General features: G+C 42.4%; 2 protein-coding genes across 5 annotated transcripts in view; both read right to left on the minus strand.

Moving 5' to 3' along the window:
* smap1 (small ArfGAP 1) overlaps positions 1-16,892 on the minus strand; it is a 73,652-nt gene extending 56,760 nt beyond the window's left edge. For 3 of the 4 annotated variants that reach the window (XM_030379542.1, XM_030379541.1, XM_030379538.1), the window contains exons 1-3: positions 16,593-16,892; positions 2,930-3,063; positions 148-233 (exon numbers count right to left, since the gene is read on the minus strand). In XM_030379542.1, the coding sequence (XP_030235402.1) occupies positions 148-233; positions 2,930-3,063; positions 16,593-16,710 (338 nt within the window). In that variant the 5' untranslated portion in view covers positions 16,711-16,892. The remainder of the gene's footprint in view (positions 1-147; positions 234-2,929; positions 3,064-16,592) is intronic. The other variant, XM_030379540.1, reaches the window with a different exon arrangement.
* A 1,829-nt stretch (positions 16,893-18,721) lies between these two features.
* Positions 18,722-20,307, minus strand: part of slc1a4 (solute carrier family 1 member 4) — a 23,165-nt gene continuing 21,579 nt past the window's right edge. Inside the window, exons 7-8 of the mRNA XM_030379544.1 lie at positions 19,933-20,067; positions 18,722-19,349 (exon numbers count right to left, since the gene is read on the minus strand). Coding sequence (XP_030235404.1) covers positions 19,088-19,349; positions 19,933-20,067 — 397 coding nt within the window. The 3' untranslated portion in view covers positions 18,722-19,087. The remainder of the gene's footprint in view (positions 19,350-19,932; positions 20,068-20,307) is intronic.

Consider the following 20,307-nt stretch of genomic DNA (forward strand, 5'->3'; position numbering starts at 1 on the left):
TTATAAATACGTCGCAACTATCCATACATCAACCATAGATCATATAGACAAACAAACACATGCAATTCATTCAAAGACAATGTAAGTTGTAAATAAAAAACACACACACACACACACACACACACACACCCCCCAGTTGCAGGATACTGGTCCGTCTGGGGCCGTCTGAAGCTCTCTGGGAGGTGGGCCTCGTACATCAGGCGGGCCCGTCTGTTCCCGATGTCCACCATGCTCTGGGCGGGGGGGGAGAAAGCAGCACTGTTCAGCTCCAGGGAAGGGGGAGAGAACTTGTCTCTCCCTTGAGAGGGAGGCCGGATACAGCTGTGCATTATTTACTGAATCAAATGCAGTGCTTTTCGAACAGTACCCCGTTTTTGCTATGAATTCGAGAACCAAGTGTTGTGGAGAACAAGGTGTGGAGAACAAGAGAGGGCATTCACGCAATAGTGACTGTGTCAATATCAGACATAACAGATTAAAATGTCATCACAGTATTACAATAGAGATATTATCTAAACCCTGAGACCGCAGAGTCTTAAATGCCAATATTGATATCATCTTGTATTGCTGTACCTTTGTTCCCCTACAAAGGTAAAGCGGAGGGGAAGGGGAAGACACACACACACACATACACACACACACACACACGCACAAACAATCTGTCAAGCCCGAATTAGAGGTGGCTGATGGATGGGAAGATGATGGCATAAATGGGGGAGACAGAGTTTTACTGATCAGCCATGCAGGATTAATTAGTCAGCTGTGATTATTACCATGCCGTCTATTCCACTCAGGGAGGTGATAGATGGACAGAGCCCCTAAGCACAGACAGTCACACTCTGACACACGCGCTCGAGGTCAACCACGCCACGTTGCAGTTCACGTGCAGCACTTAACGTTACTCAGTCACATCTGAGGTCAGGAGCTACTTCTAAACAACGCACGTGCATGCACTAGTGTCGGTCAGGGTGTTTGTGTGAATTAGAGCCCGACCGATATATCGGCAGGCCGATATTATCGGCCGATATTAGGCATTTTTCAAACTATTCAGTATCGGCATTTCTAATGGCCGATAAATGAATATAAAAAAAAAAAATAAAAAAAAAAAGTTGGTAACGCCCTCACCCGCTGATTCAGCCAGAGTTAGGCAGAGTGAATGACGGAGATCGACGGTGATCATCGGTGTTGTTCATGTGTGCAAGTGTGTTCATGGTAAGTTGGCAACTGTCATGAGACATACACTGCTTGAATAACAATTAAAAGAACATCCCCATCAATTCTCTAAAGTCGATAAGCATGACTTAATTCATGACTACCATGTCCAGTTTTGCTGTTGTTACGTGTTAGCTGAGAGTGAAAAGGATTTAAAGGATAACTACAAATAACCAATGTTAGGGAAATGTGTTTGTTTTGTTGCGCGTTTCTGGATTTTTTTTTTTTATATATATATATTAGAGATGCGTGGATGGGCTATTATTTCATCCGCAACCGCATCACAAAACGCTTGATCCGCCCGCCATCCATCCGCAACAATTTTTTTGACCAATTTTCAAAACCGCACCCGCCCGCCATCCGCCTGTTGTTTTTAGGTATATGCGCTGCTGACGCGAGGCTAGAAAGTTCTTGCCTGTTCTTGAAAGGAGACTGATCCAATGCCGCAAAGATATTTAAAGGATAAAGTCCCTAGTATGAAAGCCTATTGGCTATGTTGTAGCCTATCCCCAGAATATTATCAGTGAAGTGACGTCTGTCTCCGATCGATGCACAGGGAGAAACTTTAAAATAGCCAAGCACATCGGCAAACCTGACCTTACCATAGGCTAGTAGGCCTACACTTTTTTATCATTGTAATAAAACGCAATTTGGTACACCATTTTAATATGGTAATATAGCCTACTGTGTTGTTTTTTTTGCAAAATGAAAGATAGCCTTTTAAGGAAACGCCGACTAAGCCTATTAATTCCGAAATTTCACCGCATTGAAGGCTATATAGGCTACTGTAACAAGCCCAACACTTGCCTGCTTGCCTTGCAAATCAAAGTTTTCCGACTATTTTTCTTACCTTCTTTCTTAGGTGTTGATGTTACTGAGCTAGAAGTTTAACTTGTTCTGCACATCTCGCGCTGCCAATGCCTGATGTCACTTCTGAGTCAAATCACTCCATCATCTCTTTGAAATTCCATATTCCACGAGTGGTAGGCTACAATGCTGTTTTAAAATATAACTTATACGAAACAAAATAACCCAGGCAGTTTCATCTACGAGACGTTAAAGCTTCTTCCAATACTGACAGCTGTCTCATAACTTGCAGGTTTGTGGAGACGCGACATGGGACGGATCGTCACTTAATTTAAACTTTTTTGCTTCCGTTAGTGTGTGTGTGTGTGTGTGTGTGTGTGTGTGTGTGTGTGTGTGTGTGTGTGTGTGATAGAGAGGCCAATTTACTGCCTGATGAGAATTGGATTATTTCAAAATGTGCTTGGAAGTAGGTAACGACATTTAACAATGTGTATATATTTTTGAATTTCGTTGGTTAAATCGCCAACCGCCCGAATTTAATTAAAATATTAATTTTTGTCACGTCACCCGCCCGATCCGCGGTTTAACCGCGGAGTCCGCGGTTGCAACCGCCAACCGCGCATCTCTAATATATATATATATATATATATATATATATATATATATATATATATATATATATATATATATATATATATATATATATATATATATATATATATATATATATATATATCGGCATATCGGATTTTTATATCACAAAATATTCGTATCGGTATCGGCCTTAAAAATTCTATATCGGTCGGGCTCTAGTGTGAATATCTAATATCTTCGGTGTTATGTTACTATAAACCGCCTGCTGACGGTTGTGCGTGGCCGTGTCCCAGAGGGACTGAATGAGGTTCTTTACCTGGATCTGTTCCGGGGTCCACTGGTCCAGATTCACAGACTTGACCCTGGCGATGTGGACCCCCAGGTTGCGATGGATCCCGGCGCAGCGGATGCACATGAACACCCCCAGGTTCCATGACGCCCACCGCGGACCTGGGGAGATGAACGGTTTTAGACACATATATTTATATATAGATATACTGTATATTAACATAAAAGCAGCGAACGATAGAAGCACTAAGAAGGTCGAGGTCCATATATGAGAGAACCGTGACAATGAAACCTTACAGAAAACACTTGCTTCACCTGTGAGCTGTGAAGTCTGCGCCTAGACTCATAACATCGCTCTGTGTGATTCCAATGAAGCGCAGTATCCTTAGATAATTTATTCTTATACCCTGCCAAGTCATTGTCTTCATCCTCATCCATATGAATCATTCTACATCATGTGGAACATGGCCAAAGGACATGGCCAAAATAATTAATAATGCAATTATTTTCTACACAAAAATGAATCTGAATGGTAACATCTCACACCACGGTCCTTTACAAACCACGGCCAATCTAGGGGCTGGTTTCCAGCCAGTTCGTAGCCTTGTGGGAGTCTTCTCCAGAGACGCCCACGCTCCAACGAGCACCCCAGAGAGAGATGCTGATCCACCCCCAGCTACATTAGCTGTTCCAACAGAACCATGTTCATCTACAGAGGGAAAGAGCCAGAGAAACCAACTGGACCTAGTGATGTGGATCGGGGGGGGGGTCTGGGCTCAAGACAGAGTCCGGCTGCAGGGTCCTTGTTCGGAGCGGGGCGTGGAAAAGCAGGAAGGCGGCCAAGTCGGACTGGTTGGTCCGGCCTGCGGCTAAACAGCCATGTGGCCGTGATAATGCACCAGCGCTAATGCGCAGAGGTTTTCTTAATGCGGCTCTCGGGCGAGGGATGAACTAAGCCTTATATGAGTAGTCTGAAAAAAAAAAAAAAAAACACAGGCTCAGCAGCAGTAAGCTTCGAGTTTGATTGAATTATGCCGCGCTGAAATGGACTGCTGCTCTACAGAGTGATGGATAGAAGAAGAAAATAATATTAGATACTTTACATATTTTAACAAATTCTCATTAGGACTATTGAGAAATCCAATTAAAATAAATCTGGCCATGTTTGGTGGCAGACTTCAAAAAGATTAATAAATAAATGATGTGTCAAGGATACAGTCCAGACCAGTCTCAGAAACGATTGGATATGAATGTGTCTGTAAACATCATTGTTTATGAAAATTGTGTTTCAAAGAGGCAGACCGCAAACCCAAGCGTGAACTCAGATACATCCTCGGATGAAAAAGAGTGCTGATAAATCAATCAAACCCAATTTGATAACCTGGCAGTTTGGAATGGAATTACATGAAAAAAAGGACTCTGGAAACGCCGGGCTCATCGCAGGATCTCCCCGTTTCACCAGCATGAGAGAGAATTCTCTATTAACAGAACCTGTCGAGCGGCGCGGCAGGGGTTGATTGAGTTTAGACAAGTAAATGACTCGCGCAAAAACATTTTCCCCTGAAAATAGAGTCCTCTGGTTGAGTTGATACAGGGCTCTCTGTGCCAGGCGTCCTCGGCTACAGTACGGGCTGGTGAAACGCGCCTATCAACCACAGCATTTACAGCCCAGAGTAGGGCTGCTCCGTTATGGGAAAAATCATAGATCACGATTATTTTGGTCAATATTGAAATCACGATTATTCGAACGATTATTTTTGAGTTTGAAAACATGATGTATTTATTCAGCATGTCTCTCGCTAAAAACACTTAGTAACTGAGAACTTGGACATTTCGACTTAAACATATACACAAAATGGTAAAAAAAAAAAATGTTCAAATCGAATAATAATGTACAGATATGTATCCAGCTACTCTAAAAAAGAAAAAGAAGAAAAAAAGAAAACTTGATTATATTAGTTTTGTGACCGAAATCGAAATCGATATCGAAATTCGATCAATCAGTTGACAAATCTCAGGCCTTTAGGCTAATTTACCGGAGTTCGTGGAAAATGCTCTTTCAGCAGTGGAATGTGAATTTTATTCTCCGTACGAAAAAGAATAACGGCGTGTTTGTCTAGGTGAGGTGCACAAATGATAACAGGCCGCAGCTAAGAGGATGCAAAGAGGATGATTAGAGATGAAATGCTTTCCTGTTTTGCTGGCTTCGGCAAATTAGGTCCATCCTGGATTGGGTTTTTGGGCTAGGTGCTGAATTGCTGCCCTCAGCCAGAGGATCACTTAGTAAGGCTTGTTCAGTGAAGGCTCGAAATGGTTTCCATTCCGAGTATCAACTCAATTATGGGAATGTCAATAGAATTTGTATATTTTTTCGGGAGAAATGTGGTTGAAATGAAGCAAACAAATTGAAATTTGTCTCAATTTAAGGGCAGAAAACACATACAAAATAAAGGCATTTGATATAAAAACCAAATAATTAATTATGTAATAAAGTATGTAAATAAAGTATGAGCGTGTTAACAAAAATACTACAGTATTCATACACAATATTCAATACAAGAAAGATTGATAAATATTAATCTGTACTTCTGTTGTTACCGGGACTCAGAAACAATGAGACAAATAAATACACAGTGGGGGGGCTTTCTGCAGCTGCTAGGAGCTTGATTTAATATGGCACGCGTTGTCTTGCTGAAGATCACGTGAGCAAGACACCAGCCTGACAAACAGAGCAGCAGAGACATCCCTCAATACAGCACGAGACGGGGCATTAACCAATCACAGCACAGATATCACAACATGTGACCATGCCGTCCCATTGGGTTCTGCTGAGCACTGGAGGCCTTGCAATCCCATAACCGAATGAAAAGCAGTACGAGTTAAATGTATTATTATTTCCCATTACTGAAGGAATGGGTACAAAAAAAAATTATTGGATGCATAGATTTTAAGTGAACGGATATTGTCTGTATTGTATGCACGAGCCATCCGAAATCCATTTGTCTCAACACTAATCAAAGGATGCATAAATAAACACCTCCAGGGACTGTTTTTCGTACAAACCCGTTGTAACAGCGTCTTCACAGAAAACACACTTTGTTGTCCTCACAGCGGCGACTTCACCCACCATCCGCGACATGCTGCCAACAAGCATACTGCTTTAATAGTCGTCTCTTTATATTAGTTCAATTCAACATGAAGAGAAGGAGATTACACCCAATTATAGGAGCAGCGCTACAGCTACCACAGAAAAACACAACCTGCCAAAGGCACCGCAAAGCAAGCAACACAACTTGGACTAATGTGTTAATTACTAAACTGATCGAGCGTCAATGCGTGCGCATGTGTATATACTCCTGGTGCGCAGCGTACATCCACTTAGGTTCTAAATGACTGATCACTGGCCGAGCCAAAATCAGACACTCAAACTGTTTAAACTTGTGCCATTGTGTGCGGAGTGCACACACACACACACACACACACACACACTAACACACACACACTTCCGAGAACACCCAGGAATGAGAGACACTCTGAATTTCTGCGAATACGTCTGCATTTGCGTTTTTTGTGCAGTGATAGGCAGTAGAATACACCAACGCAGCAGCGATGTCAGTATCTTCTGTCTTGTGTGAGGCGTGTTCTTGGTGCTACCCCAGGCCCCCTCTGCATGATGAAAAACAATGGCAGCCTCCAAGCTGCCAGGGCGGGGCTGCAGCCAAGTGAAGACGGGTGCAAACCGAGGCTATTAACGTCCTCCCGATGAGTCTCTCAATCAATATTTAAAAGAGACCCAGAACAAACGGGCGTGGGACGTAGACGGAGAGGGGGGCAGAGTAAGAGAGACAGAGAGGGAAGACCGCATCCAGCAGATGCTAATGCAGAGGGATGAGGCTTGAATTAAGACTAGCCCTCATTGGCTCCCGCCCTCAGCTGTATTACGGCTGAATTAAAGCAACCATTCCTGTACTGTTTGCATTGCATGCAATTCAAATAACCTTTGTGGTAACCTACGCTGCCGTTGGCATATTGATGAGACGAAAACACAGCAAGACTTCTTCAGATATATTACGTTCAGTCAAAGTAGATATTCAGTACATTTATTCAGTAAACTTCTCTGAGCTATATTGTAAAGTTACACTACTGCATGCTGGTTGGTATATGCACCCACATATACAAAAACACACACTATAAGCTAGCATAATGATACACAATGTTACCCCTTTTCCCTTTCTTGTTAGTAAGGAAATGGAAGAAGGGAGTAGGCTACCCTGATGTATGGGTGTACCTACACCCTCCAACACATGAATGGAATCAACCTATTCAGTCAGTTTCCTTTTATATTTATGGCTATTAAATAAATAAAAAAAGTAACATACCCAAGTTTGGCTGTTGGGCTCATCATCTTTAATAAATGTTTAGCACTGTTCTTTACGAAATTGGCAAGTGGGGCTCTTAGCCCGAGTAATTCAACAGAGGCTGCTAAAAAAAGAAATTGCATTAGGGCTCAGAATGAGCCAAGACCAATTGAAAAAATATAGCAATACGAAAATAATAATAGCACTCTGCTGCTCCCTGCTGGTTACAGAGCATACTGCAGGAGAATTGCCCTGCAGTAAAAAAAAACAACGGACTCAGTAGTACAGACACAAGGAGAATATCAATCACGGATCGATTTTACTCGCAACCAATAGGTGATAACAACAGTTATAAGAACAGTTTTGTTATTTTTAGAAAATGTGCTTACAACTGGCATATTGAAATTTAATTATATATAGAGCTTCGGCTAGTTGCAAGCTGGTGGTACAGGCAGCATTCGGACTCTCGACCCAATTGGTGCTCTGAACTGCCACTGTGCATCAGACATGGCGGATGTGAACGACCAGATGACATTCAGACCAGCCCAGGACTGGGGGCAGAAGCCCTGCTGGGCCCAACATCACAGAGGAGGGTCGCTGCTCCTAATGGGGAAACTACCAGCTAGCCCATGTCCTCCACGACATCATCATACATAAAGACCACCGTCTCCTACAGTGGAGGAGTCTGCATGTGCATGCATGCATGTGCCTCTGTTATGAGAGTGAGTCATACGAGTGTGGATGTGTGTGAGAGAGCGAGAGAGCAGCAGCACCAAGGACAGCATCACGGCAAGCCAGGAAGGCTTGCCAGAATCTGCCGTGCTAGCAGAGGACAGCAGAAACGCTTTAACAGGGTCTCCTCCTCGTGAGCCCACAGACAGACACAGACACACACCTGGAGGCGTACCAATAAACGTGTTTTTGGTGACCTTGGAGACAGAAAACAGTGAAAGGCAGACAGTTTCATGGTCTACTCTATGCCACATGTTTTGTTTCAAAGCAGATTTCCAATTAGAGGTGCCGCTAATTGGTTTCATGTTTAGATGACTAGACATGCAAAAAAGAAATAACATTGACAGCTTGAATCTGCTTAGACATTTAAACCAACAAGCATTATATGTTGATATTATTTTTGGCCAAACATAAAAGTGAGGCAGCTGAAAAGTTTGGACGCAGAAATATTATTGATGCTCTCAACCAAAGGATTAACCTAGCTCAGTACTTGATTCAGTACTTGACTCAGTTCTTATTGAGGTTTGGTACCTCTTTTACGAGAGACCTGAAAGCAGCACAAATGTACAAAAACTACTGGGAATAATAACATATCGTATACTTTACAGTAGGGCTGCAACTAACGTTTATTTTACTAATCGATTAATCTGTCGATTATTCTTTCGATTAATTGATGAATCGGATAAAAAAAAGAAACATTTGTAATTGCCGCATCTTTATTCAAAAACTGAACATTACTTCAAATTCACAGTGCAGACTGAAGTATAAAAACACCAGGTTATTGCTCCAACGTCCCGGAACTATTAAAAGTAATATTAAATAATAAAACAATTAAAAAAACATAACTGGGATAACACAAAAAAAAAACATACAATGTATGATATACTTGTATATGTATATAAGGGATGTCCATGGTTAGCCGGTCAAACCTATTGATACCATTTTTGAGACTCCTTGAAATAGAACTTGTAAGATTGCTTTAATTGCTGATAAGATGATGATAGTTCAATATAGGACATTAAACAGGTCATAATTCTATCTTTCTTTACTATCTATTTTATATTACTGGGAAAACAAGTTTTCACCAAAATCTCATTTTTTTTTCTTTTTTCTGTTGCATTTGAACGCATCAATCATATTACTGAGCCGACCTGAACACATCACATTTGACACTGTTTGTGACCATTGGTCCATTTTTTTTTTTAAGCTAACTAGCTCTTTATCCTGCCGATTTTAACATGGATTTAAAAACTGCATTACTATTTTTAACTGACGGGACTTTCTACACCGTCCGGTTGCGTGATTACTACCGCTGCTTTGAATGACTGTTGATGCACGCGGTGCCGAATCCGAGCCCGTATGCACAATGTCTGCAGCAGCAGCAGCTGACAGTTTTCGGTTGGACTACTACACGGATATAGCCTGGTTCTACCAGACTCTCGTATTTCACTTCATTTCATTTGTACAGAGAGTCTGGACCAAACGTTAACTCACTTGAAGGCGGGTGTCTGTTGAAGTTTAAAATGATTGGATCTGCCCAGTGCCACTCTGGATCTGCCATGACCAATCGCTAACGTTTGGTTGTGACTTATGTCATGCGCCGGGAATCACGCGCAGGTTGTGCACAAACCAAACACCTTGCGCGTCTGCACGAAAATGTCCGTCAACGACAGCTGCAGGTTTTGTTCGTCGAATCTAATTTATCAGGGAAAAATTGCACATTATAAATCAACTACCGACCTACCGGTAGCGTGTCTGAGAACTGGCGTACGACTTTATCGTCATTGTTCTCAGACACGCCCTCTGTTCGCTGATTGGTGGCCGCTGTGGCGGCACCAGAAAACCAAATTACATACAGCAGGTCCAGACCTAGTACTGAAGGGAAATTCAAATTCAGCGGAAGTACTTAGGCGGGCGGAGCCAGGCTAACACGGATACTGGGTTGAAGGAGTTTTTTTAACCCAAAGACCGTGAAGGTACAACACTTTTATGTAGGCCTACAGTCCAGTGTTAAGATATGACCAAAATACAAGCCGTGGTCGCTCACACTAAAGATCGATGTGGGCGTGCATGAACCATGAGCCAACCTGTCGGCGGCTGGCTGTAAACAGTGCTGCGCCTACGAGTAACTTATTAATCGCGCGACACAACGAATCGACGACCAAATTCGTTGCCAACTCATTTAGTAATCGATTTTATCGATTCTTTGTTGCAGCCCTACTTTACAGTAGGGGTGTAATACGGTACGGTTCGGTTCATACCTCGGTTCAGACAACCCGGTTCGGTACAATGAAGGGGAAAGAACGAACAAAAATGCAGAAGGCAATTCTTTTTTTATTGTGCATGTCTCAGGTTGTAACACCTAGTGTCATACAGTCCCTCCCCTGAGCTAGCTGCAACAGCCTGAACTGTGTAATCGAATTACAGTAAACAATAAGTACCCCACATCATCTCCAGACTCCACCCTTAACTTGTAAACAAAAAAAGACAATAATTTAAAAACTGAAAATGCAGCATGTCTTATTTATGAAAGTGCAAAGTACACAGAATAACAGCCACTACGAGCCAGTTCCCCAATGACCTGTCCACAAACGTGCTGTTTTTTAGAGGGGGTTCAAGGTGGAGGGTGGGAGTGTGGCCCTGTGCAGCTTGCAGCACCATGCGCTCGTGTTTACAGCGGATGTATCGCAATGGCGAGGCGCACACAGCTTTTGGCCGTGTTCTGTAAATATTCTAGAACACTCTGGGTGCTCCAGCGGGAGTCCCGGAGCTCCATATCCAAATAATATCATATTATACATGGATATCTAGATCATATAATATATATTATCACGGCCAAAAGCTGTGTGCGCTTCCAGACGATATTATGAAGCTCAAACGACTGCGTCAGGGTTCTCCGACGTCTCTGGTTCTTCCACAACAATCTGAAATAGACCGAACCGCGACATGGAGGAGAAAGGGATTGTTGCCCACGATTATTGACCGCAATTGTCTCCCACCGGAGCCCCACAGCGGGCAGCACCTAGGCGGTGGTGCCTCGAAAGCGGGCAGCGGGCTAATCCCTTTCGCCTCCATGTCGCGGTTCATGTACTTCAGGGAGTCAAAGGCTAAGCCAAAGTTTCTTTCCACCCCAATTCCTTCTCAACCATGGCTGAGATAACCCCAACTACGGGTCTCGTTGTGGAAATACCAGAGACGTCAGAGAAGCCGACGTTCCCGACGTGCGCCATAACACGCTCGGCTACCTAGGCGCCAATCAGGGCTGCAGTTTAGTTGTCCCTGAAGAACTTGCGTATCTAACATTAGTTCTGCATTACATTAATTAATTCGCAAGCCAGTTTTATTTAATTGTATACCGTGTATGCTCCGTGTAAATCCATGCACTGAACAGTGAAGTCCGTACCGATTCGGTTCAATACATGTATCGTTACAGCCCTACTTTACAGACTGATACAAATACTCTGCGAGCCACTATAGTTAGAAGAAGTGGGAAGCTTCATTTGTCTGATTAGTAGAAATCCATTTCTGTCATCTACGTTTTCCTGTTAGAGGTCTTTAAGCTTTTGAAGTACTCAAATGTATGTGAAACTCTCCAGATTACTACAAACTATTGACAACTTCTTCAGAGCTCATCTGGAAAAAATAAGACAAAAGAACCAGGCTGTTTCCACATCTAAGTTGGTGGGTAAGATCACTAGTTCCATGGAGCAGTGTGGTAAAGATAAATACGCTCCAAAGAGTACCACATCAATCACATTGCGAAACAAGCAGCAAACTGGACTGTTTTGCCCCTGAGTGAAATCGGCCGGGCTACATAATTGTACGTAATGGACAAATATTTATTTAATAGTCACAGGAGATAAAGCAAAGCATCGTTATGATAATACAGAGATCAAGATGCTATGAATTATTCACACCACAACGCTCTCGACCAAGACGTGTTTGCCATCGCCATAGTAACAAACATAAAATGCAGACTGGGTACTGTGGTGGTAACTTTGGTTCAGAAAAGGTTTATGATTCAGAAAAATAAACATAATTCTTTAGCATCCTCACAATGGGGATACCTCATTTGATTGTACGTTATGTAATTGATTAGTTATTTTGAAAAAAGAAAAAAAAAAGAGAAGCTCCCTGCATTAGAACAATTTATGGGATCTTTACTTCCTGAACCCTAAGCTCTGCCCGCCTAATTACTGTATAGCCGATCAAATTACAAATTCAGCCAGTGTGAAAGTAGCAGTAAGGATTCTTAACGGCTGGAGAAGACTAAGAGCTTGAACCAGCAACTCTAGGATTACCAAACAGGCTCTATCTGCTAAACATCTGACGGAATGTGCATGAAGATGTGCTTGCCTTTCTGTTTGGCTGCATGTTGAGAGAATAAGGAACTGCAGCTCCACCGGTACACAACATATACTGCAGGATGAGGCTGGGCGATATGGAGTAACACTCCAAAGAAAAATAGACAAATTGGTCAAAAAGAAAATGCTCAAATCTAAAATAATGTACAGATGTGTATCCAGCTGTTCTTTTGCACTTTCTATAAAAAATATTACACTAGTTTTGTGATCGTTTAAAGCTAAAATCGAAATAGAGATCAAAATTTGATTAATTGCCCAGCCCTAGTACAAATTTGAGTATAAAACTGGGTATCAAGATAACTCAATATCTCAATTGAATGATGATGCAATACCATTCAAACAAAGACAATAATAAATACTATTGAATTACCATCCAGCCCTACTGCAGGCAGAGGATGATACAGATCCCAAGTGCCATTGCACAGACACCACCTACACAGTGAGGGAAGAAAGCTCCAACTCTTTCTTTTAGAGAGCTCACTCTGTCATGATTCAATTATAAAAACATCTTTGTTTGGAGGAGTCACAAAATAACAAATAAACAAGAATCCAATCCAAACTGGCAAAACCAGCTCTGGGCCAAAAGACAATAGATGATGATAAAAGGGTGCTGTAGGTAAGACTTAAGAGGCTTTTCTTTAATAGGCTGGACACATCAATACAAGGTACTCTTCCCTGCCTATTGGCTATGGAGAGACACTTCTAATGCATTCATCACCAAGAAGAAGTATATCACCATTCACCTAATATAATTGATTTAATTTGATGCAGCTATGCATAATCACCCTGTAAAATCCTTCAGTGCAATTTAGAACCATTCAGTTCAAGATTAGGGCGAAAAAAAGCAATAGGCAAGTAAAAAAATGCCTTATTCAAAGGGCTTATGGGCAATTTAGCTTCATAGCATAACATATACTGCCTGACTAAGGGGGACAAGGATAAAGGTGATCAAAGTTAACGGTTTGGCGCACAACCTGGAGTCCACAAAGCGATTCTGAACTACAACTACACTCAAGACTTGGCACCACTGAGCTGGAGCGCCCTCAGCCACAGGCTCAGTTACGACAGCACCACCCAACCCTGAACCCTCACAACCCAAGGTATTGCTTCAAGGTATCCAGGGTGTAGGACTGCATGTACACAACTGTAGGCTCTGTATCTGCGCAATGCTTTCAAATGACACCTCCAGCTCCGGCTTGGAACACATTTCTTACTGACACCAGGGAAGCAGGACCTCGTCCGAGCCAGCAGGAATTCATCAGCCTCATGCGAGGAGGCGCCAGGGTTCTGTACTGCAGCCCATAACGTGGTGTCCAACAAGGCATGCCTCCAACATGGTTTTGGAGGTGTTTGGGAGGGAGGGAGGGGGTTGTCTCGTATCGTGTACACAGTCTAAATGTTGCCCCATCTGTGAGAGTGTGGTCGAGTAGTCACATTGTGTGGCAGAAGTGGATCCTCTGGGATGCAGGACGAATTCCAGAGAAATCCCATTCAAAGTACCACCTGTTCTCCGCTGCTACAATCTGTTGATCGCTGAACAGACAGACAGACACACATACAGTAAGACAGACGGGCCGCCTGGCGGGTCGCCAGAAAGACAGACAGAAATACAGAAAGAGCGCAAGAGCGAATGAGAGCAAGAGCAGATGAGAACGAGGGAGCGAGTGTGTGAATGAGATAACAATGTCCATTGGGGTCCATTGTTTCCTTTAAGGATCGCTCTACTTGAACTAGTTATGTTTGTAACAATGTCAGGTTGACTCGTGTGCAGAACTCAACACTGAAGCACTCATCTTGCATGGAAAAGGAAGAGCATACAGTCTGGGAAATGGGAGAGCATGGGACCACAATCAGCCATGACCTCAGGCCAGATGTGTTCTTTTGCTTGTTTTCTATTTTGGATCATGTGACTCGATTTTTCCGTAATGTCTGCACCCCCGATTATGTTAAGTACATGAACAACACACACACACACACACACACACACACACACACACACACACACACACACACACACACACACACACACACACACACACTAAAGAGGGGCTTGCCTTGAGAAACCTCAAGGTCATCTCCTCTTCTAGGCAGGTTACAGCTGTTCAGGTGTTCTGAGTACTAATTAAAGTAGTGCATATACACAATGCTATGCCATTGCAATTCTTCTCTGATTGATTTTTTCCCAACCCCCCTTACCCAATCGGCAGTAGTAGTACATTTTAGACCAAACTCGGACACTCACACTGCTATCTCACATGTCTTAAATGCAATGAAAACTTGTACCATGCTAAATAAGGTCCTTGTTAACTAAGAAAAAAAATCCCTTTCCCAAGGATAATCTCCCCTTTTCCACCCATACACTCAATTGAGCTTTGTATGTGATGGTGATGGAGCGCAAACTCACACAGGATCAAACGACACTTGAACCATACTTCATCCCCGGCAGTCTGGTGCGGTCGAGGCTGCAACACGCTGGAGGGCACGGGTTTCAAGAGCATTTACCTGATCCAATCAAACTGGATATCACAGGATGCTGAACTGCAGGACGCCCGGAGTGCAAAGTAGCCAAGCTCACTAACACACCAGTGAGGTGATGTGATTTAAGTTACACCATGCCCAGATGAATGGACGATCAAAAAGCATTTGTTCTGTTTTTGAGTGCCAATCTTGCCACGGGCTAGTCTGTGGGTTTTTGAGTCCCTTAAGCGTGACAGCTCTTTCCGGTTTGTCTCTGGGAGCGCTGTATGGATACAGATTGTATGAAGAAGGGAAAAGAGCTTTACTCTGGTTCTGTCTCCCACCATTTAACCCTGTACTGTAATATGAGCTGCCATTGAATGGATCCACCCATTCCAGTATGAGAATAGTTATACTGCAGTCAATATGCTCAACATCACAGCGATAGTGTATGTTTTCACATGGGTCAAGGACCTAACTTTTTACTCCATACAAGTAATAGGAATTTAGTAACAATGCTCTATCACTACATTGCAGTCACATTACAAAGGATTCGTACTAACAATCGATAGCCTTGTGAACCAACCCTAAGCTCATGGTTTGTGTTCCGTTTCATTCATCAGATATTTATTGTGAAACTTTAATTACTCGATAGTCTCATGAGATTACCCCATACATGCTTGAGGCGATTTTACCATCATCGAGGGAACTCTGCACACAACTACAACTATTTATGAATAACCAATAATATCTCATCTTTGCCCAGCACTACTTTCTCATGCATTCACACATTATCTTCAGGGAACACTGAAAATGTTTCACATTATTCACTGATAAACAAAGTCTTATGTTGTAGTCCAATAGGGGTGTGTCCCTTTGGCCATTGTTTGTACAGGTCCAACCGCAATTCTAGAATACATCCCATGTTGGCTGAAAAAATTGGCATATCTGAGTGGATTAGTATTAGTCACTATAGTTTAAAGCAAGGTTCCATTTGACACTACTCTTTTGTAATCACGCAATTGTCCTAGTAGGATAGGAAAAAATATAATATGTATATATATATATATATATATATATATATATATATATATATATATATATATATATATATAGCAAGAAAATTATAATAACTATATGTTACAAATTGTGGTATACATTTGAGTTTAATCATAAGTACACTAACCCTATGTTGCTAAACACGGGCACCAAAACAACACCCAAACTGGTTAGAGCAGTATTACTACTATAGTCTGTCACAGACACTTAGGGCTTCGGACGGCTCAAGTCAAAACTTGAAAAGGCGTTTGCTTGAGGAATAACACTAAAGAGTAAGAGAGACGTAGATCACGGATGCAGTGACGCAAAACCTATCTGTCGGATCGCGGTCAGACAAGTTGGTCATGTAGACGTGGCCGTCAAGCCCCAAAAAAAACATCAAGTGGGTCAAGCCTCGCGCCAAATCCCCTTCACCTCAGCCCGCCGCGAGACGACCTTTTTCCGCTCATTAATAAACCAGCGTTAACGATACGACGGTCGACCACGGCCATGGGTTGCAAGCCTATTGCCACACACACAGACACACACGCAACCACACAGACCGACACATCGGTATTGTAGCTGAGCGTTAGCATGAAGAAGGTATAGGTGTATGTACCAACTTGTCACGGCGGATGTTGGGTCCTAAACCCGGCGTCGGCCGCAGCACCACAGAGCCATGGACACACGGATGACATGACATGAACGATGTCACATGTAAAACTACATCCCATCATGTTACCTTTCGCCTCGCAGTCACAGCAATACTTGTTTTCCTCTTCCCTGAGCATTTTAGACAGGATGACCTGGTGCTGCTCGTTCAGTTTCAGAGCTTTCTCTCTCTCCGACCGCGTCGTCATCTTGCCAAAGTGATGTCGTCCTGCTTGTGGTGTGACCGCTAAAAGAAACCCAGAGCCTATTCCGTGTTAAGTTTCTGAAATCAACATGTATTGAGAGGGAGGGACATCACTGTGTGAGCTTCATACACCTGGACCGCTGCTAGTCGGTTAGCTAGAAAGGCAATATGGTTGGAGAACGGCAGAACGTCACTTCACGTCAACACCTTTTCAAAATAAAGGTCCGTACTGGGAATTAACCAGTCCCTAGACCGACGCTTCTGTGGTCACTTGTCATGTGTATTATTATGGTAATGTGCATCAGATACACAAATAAATAGGTTTTATATCATAAGGTATTAAAAATAAAAATAAAGTAAATTATAAATATTAATTATAACCAAATATTTATCTTGTATTATACTGTGTTCAATTATCAAACTAAAAGCATGTTTGTTAGAGCAATTTGACACTTTGAAATACAGCTTGCAACATTGGTTGACCTCTGAATGCAATATTATTTTTGCAACAATAATTAGAAGAACACATGAAAGACACATTATGGAACGCTTTTAATACTGAAAGACAACAAGACAACTGTACAGTTTGTTACACATACACACAGCACAGGCAGAATTAAAAAAGCCCCATCTCTTTACAACTCATTCATCTCAACCGAGAACATCATCATCAATAGCAGATGATTTGGCACCTGCCTTGATAGAAAAGCAGAAATTGAGTATTAATAATACAAAATTGTAACAAAATTAGAATAAATTAATACTAGATAGACCTATTCAACAGTCTTCAATGTGCCTCGAACTCGTAAGCCGCACACTTCATTTTTTTAATATAGATCCATTTGATTTGTAAATGCTAAAGGCCCATTGTCTTTGCAGATTATTACTTTCGACCAATGTCAAACAATTAGGGTAAAAGGCTTTTTGAAAACGTAAACAACATGGCAACGTAGCACCAAAAGACGTTACATCTTTTTACCTCGAATGTCCAATTGTTAAATACTTTAACAGTAATGTTTAATAACACTAGGTGGCAGTATAGACTGTACTCTTTCTGAGTCGCTCAACCAAATGAAAAGGATTGTACAAAAAAAAGAGTAGTCCAACCTTAATAGCTTAAGTATAAGTAGGCTATACTTTATTATACTCAAATTCGGTGTTGGATAAATTGTAACGTTTTTCAGTAATCTCTCAATTATTATTATTATTATTATTATTATTATTATTATTATTATTATTATTAGTAGTAGTAGTAGTAGTAGTAGTAGTAGTAGTAGTAGTAGTAGTATTATTAGTATTAGTATAATTAAGATTAGGCCTCTATTATTATTATTATTATTATTATTATTATTATTATTATTATTATTATTATTATTATGTAAACAATTGGCCCAACATCAGCTTCTTGAGGATTTGAAACGTTAAATCACTCAGTGTCAGTGACTGTGATTGTGTTTAAGAAAATGAATGTAAATGTATTTTCATTTTGCCATTTTGGAATGCCTAAGACAAAATGTAATAGCCTGGTTAGGCTTAACCAGTAGGATTTGGCATTGATTGACTTCATATTGTACATTAATCTCCATGCCAAACTATCAAATATATGGTAATATATGTATCTATTCTCAGAAGTATATTAATTAGGGTTAAACATTTTAATCTCAGTCATCGTCTGACTGAGACAATGTGTTTGGTTGCTAGTTAATGTTTCACATTTTTGATCAACTGACAGCAAACACAACTAAAGTATGACCTAGAGAATTAGTATTAGCATACGATGAAATGCGCACGTACACAAACACAGACATACACACAAACACAGACACAGACACACACACAAACACACGCACAGACACACACACACACACACACACACACACACACACACACACACACATACACACACAACTAAAAAGCTTGGGGTAAAGCGTTCCCTTTTGAAAACCTCAGCCCTCATAAATGGTTCACTACTGCACACTTTAAATCAAGTATGGCACTTTGTATATTCCTACATGTAAAGGAAACAGGGACCAACTTCTTTAATGGGAAAGTGTGAGAGGAGCAAAGAGAGAGAGAGGGACAAATAGAGACGGAAGGAGAGCAAAGAGTGTGCGTGTGTGAGTGCCTGTGTTTGTATGTGTGTGCGTGTGTGTATGCGTCTGTGTGTGTGCTTGTGTCCACGCGCGCCTGTGTGTTTTTGTGTGGGTGTGTTATATGCGCACCTGTGTGACCGCACTTTAGGTCAACTCAGAGCAGCAGCAGCAACAACAGAGACGAAAAATGTCACAAGTGGCACAAATCCAAACCTCCAGACGAACAGCCAATCAGAGGAGATCGGCCCCAGAGCGGACGGGGGAGCCGCGGCAGGCCCCTCCCAGGGTTCACAGCATGGACTCGATGGCCTCCGGCGTGCCCTCGGGGGTCCGGACTGCCTGGTGCCTGACCAGCGGAGAGCTCTCCCCGTCTGCCCGGTTGGCCACCGCCTCCACCCTGACCTCCAGCAGCTCCTCGGCCTCCTCCTCCTCGTCCTCCCCCAGCTCCGCCTCCTGCTGCTTCTTCTTCATCTCCTGCTGGTTGATGTGGTGAAGGATCCCCGCCCCCAGCGCGTCCCCCTCCACGTTCACCACCGTGGTGGTGCGGTCCCTTCACGCACCGCCGCCGGGACACACGTGCCAACACACACACACACACAAACACACACACACACACACACACACACACACACACACACACACACACACACACACACAGGAGAGGAATGAACGTGGGAAGCCAGTGCACTATGCACACATGCAGTGCACACAGATACAAGCCCACATGATACAACTCAAATTAGGGTTAGAATTTGACTCTTCGTTCAAATATAAATCATAAATATACTACTAGTAAGAAGAAGAATATAATTGGCAATATTATTGTTATGGTTAATATAATTAAATGACATAGCAACTACCATGGAGGTGGAGCGGGTTGTTTAGCAACCAAGGGGGTTGCTATTCGGATCCCTGGCTTTTCGAGCAAGTGTCGAGGTGTCCCTGAGCAAGACACCGAACCCTAACTGCTCCCGCTGTTGCCTAGCTTTCGTTGACGCCAACGTCGGTGTGTGGGTGTGTGTGTGGCTGAATGGCTGAATGTTAGGCGATAACTGTAAAGCACTTTGATCGACCACTGGTTAGAAAAGCGCTTCATAAAATGCCGTCCCTAATAGCATTATCCTTTTACTTACACAATCCAGTCAACGGCCAGCATGAGGGACAGGTCATTGGTTGGAAGGCCAATGGCTTCCAGGATGATCGCTATGGTGATGATGCCACCGGCTGGGATGCCGGCTGCACCAACACTGGATGCTGTGGCTGTCACTCTGTGAACGAGAAGAAGGAATAGTACTTTGGTTATAAATATTCAACTTTTAACTACTATTCAGTGGTCAGAACTGGTTACATTATTGTTTTATCAACAAACAACAACCAAGAGTTTACCCATCACTACAGGGTCGTATGGTTGTAGGATAGATATGGTTGTAGGATAGCCAAGAGCACCAGGCCAGAAACCCAACCAGCCAATCTGCAACAAGCAGGGCATTATTATAAGTACAAGTTTC

The sequence above is a fragment of the Gadus morhua genome, chromosome 15 (assembly GCF_902167405.1).
Source record: "Gadus morhua chromosome 15, gadMor3.0, whole genome shotgun sequence".
Classification (NCBI taxonomy): Eukaryota; Metazoa; Chordata; class Actinopteri; order Gadiformes; family Gadidae; genus Gadus; species Gadus morhua.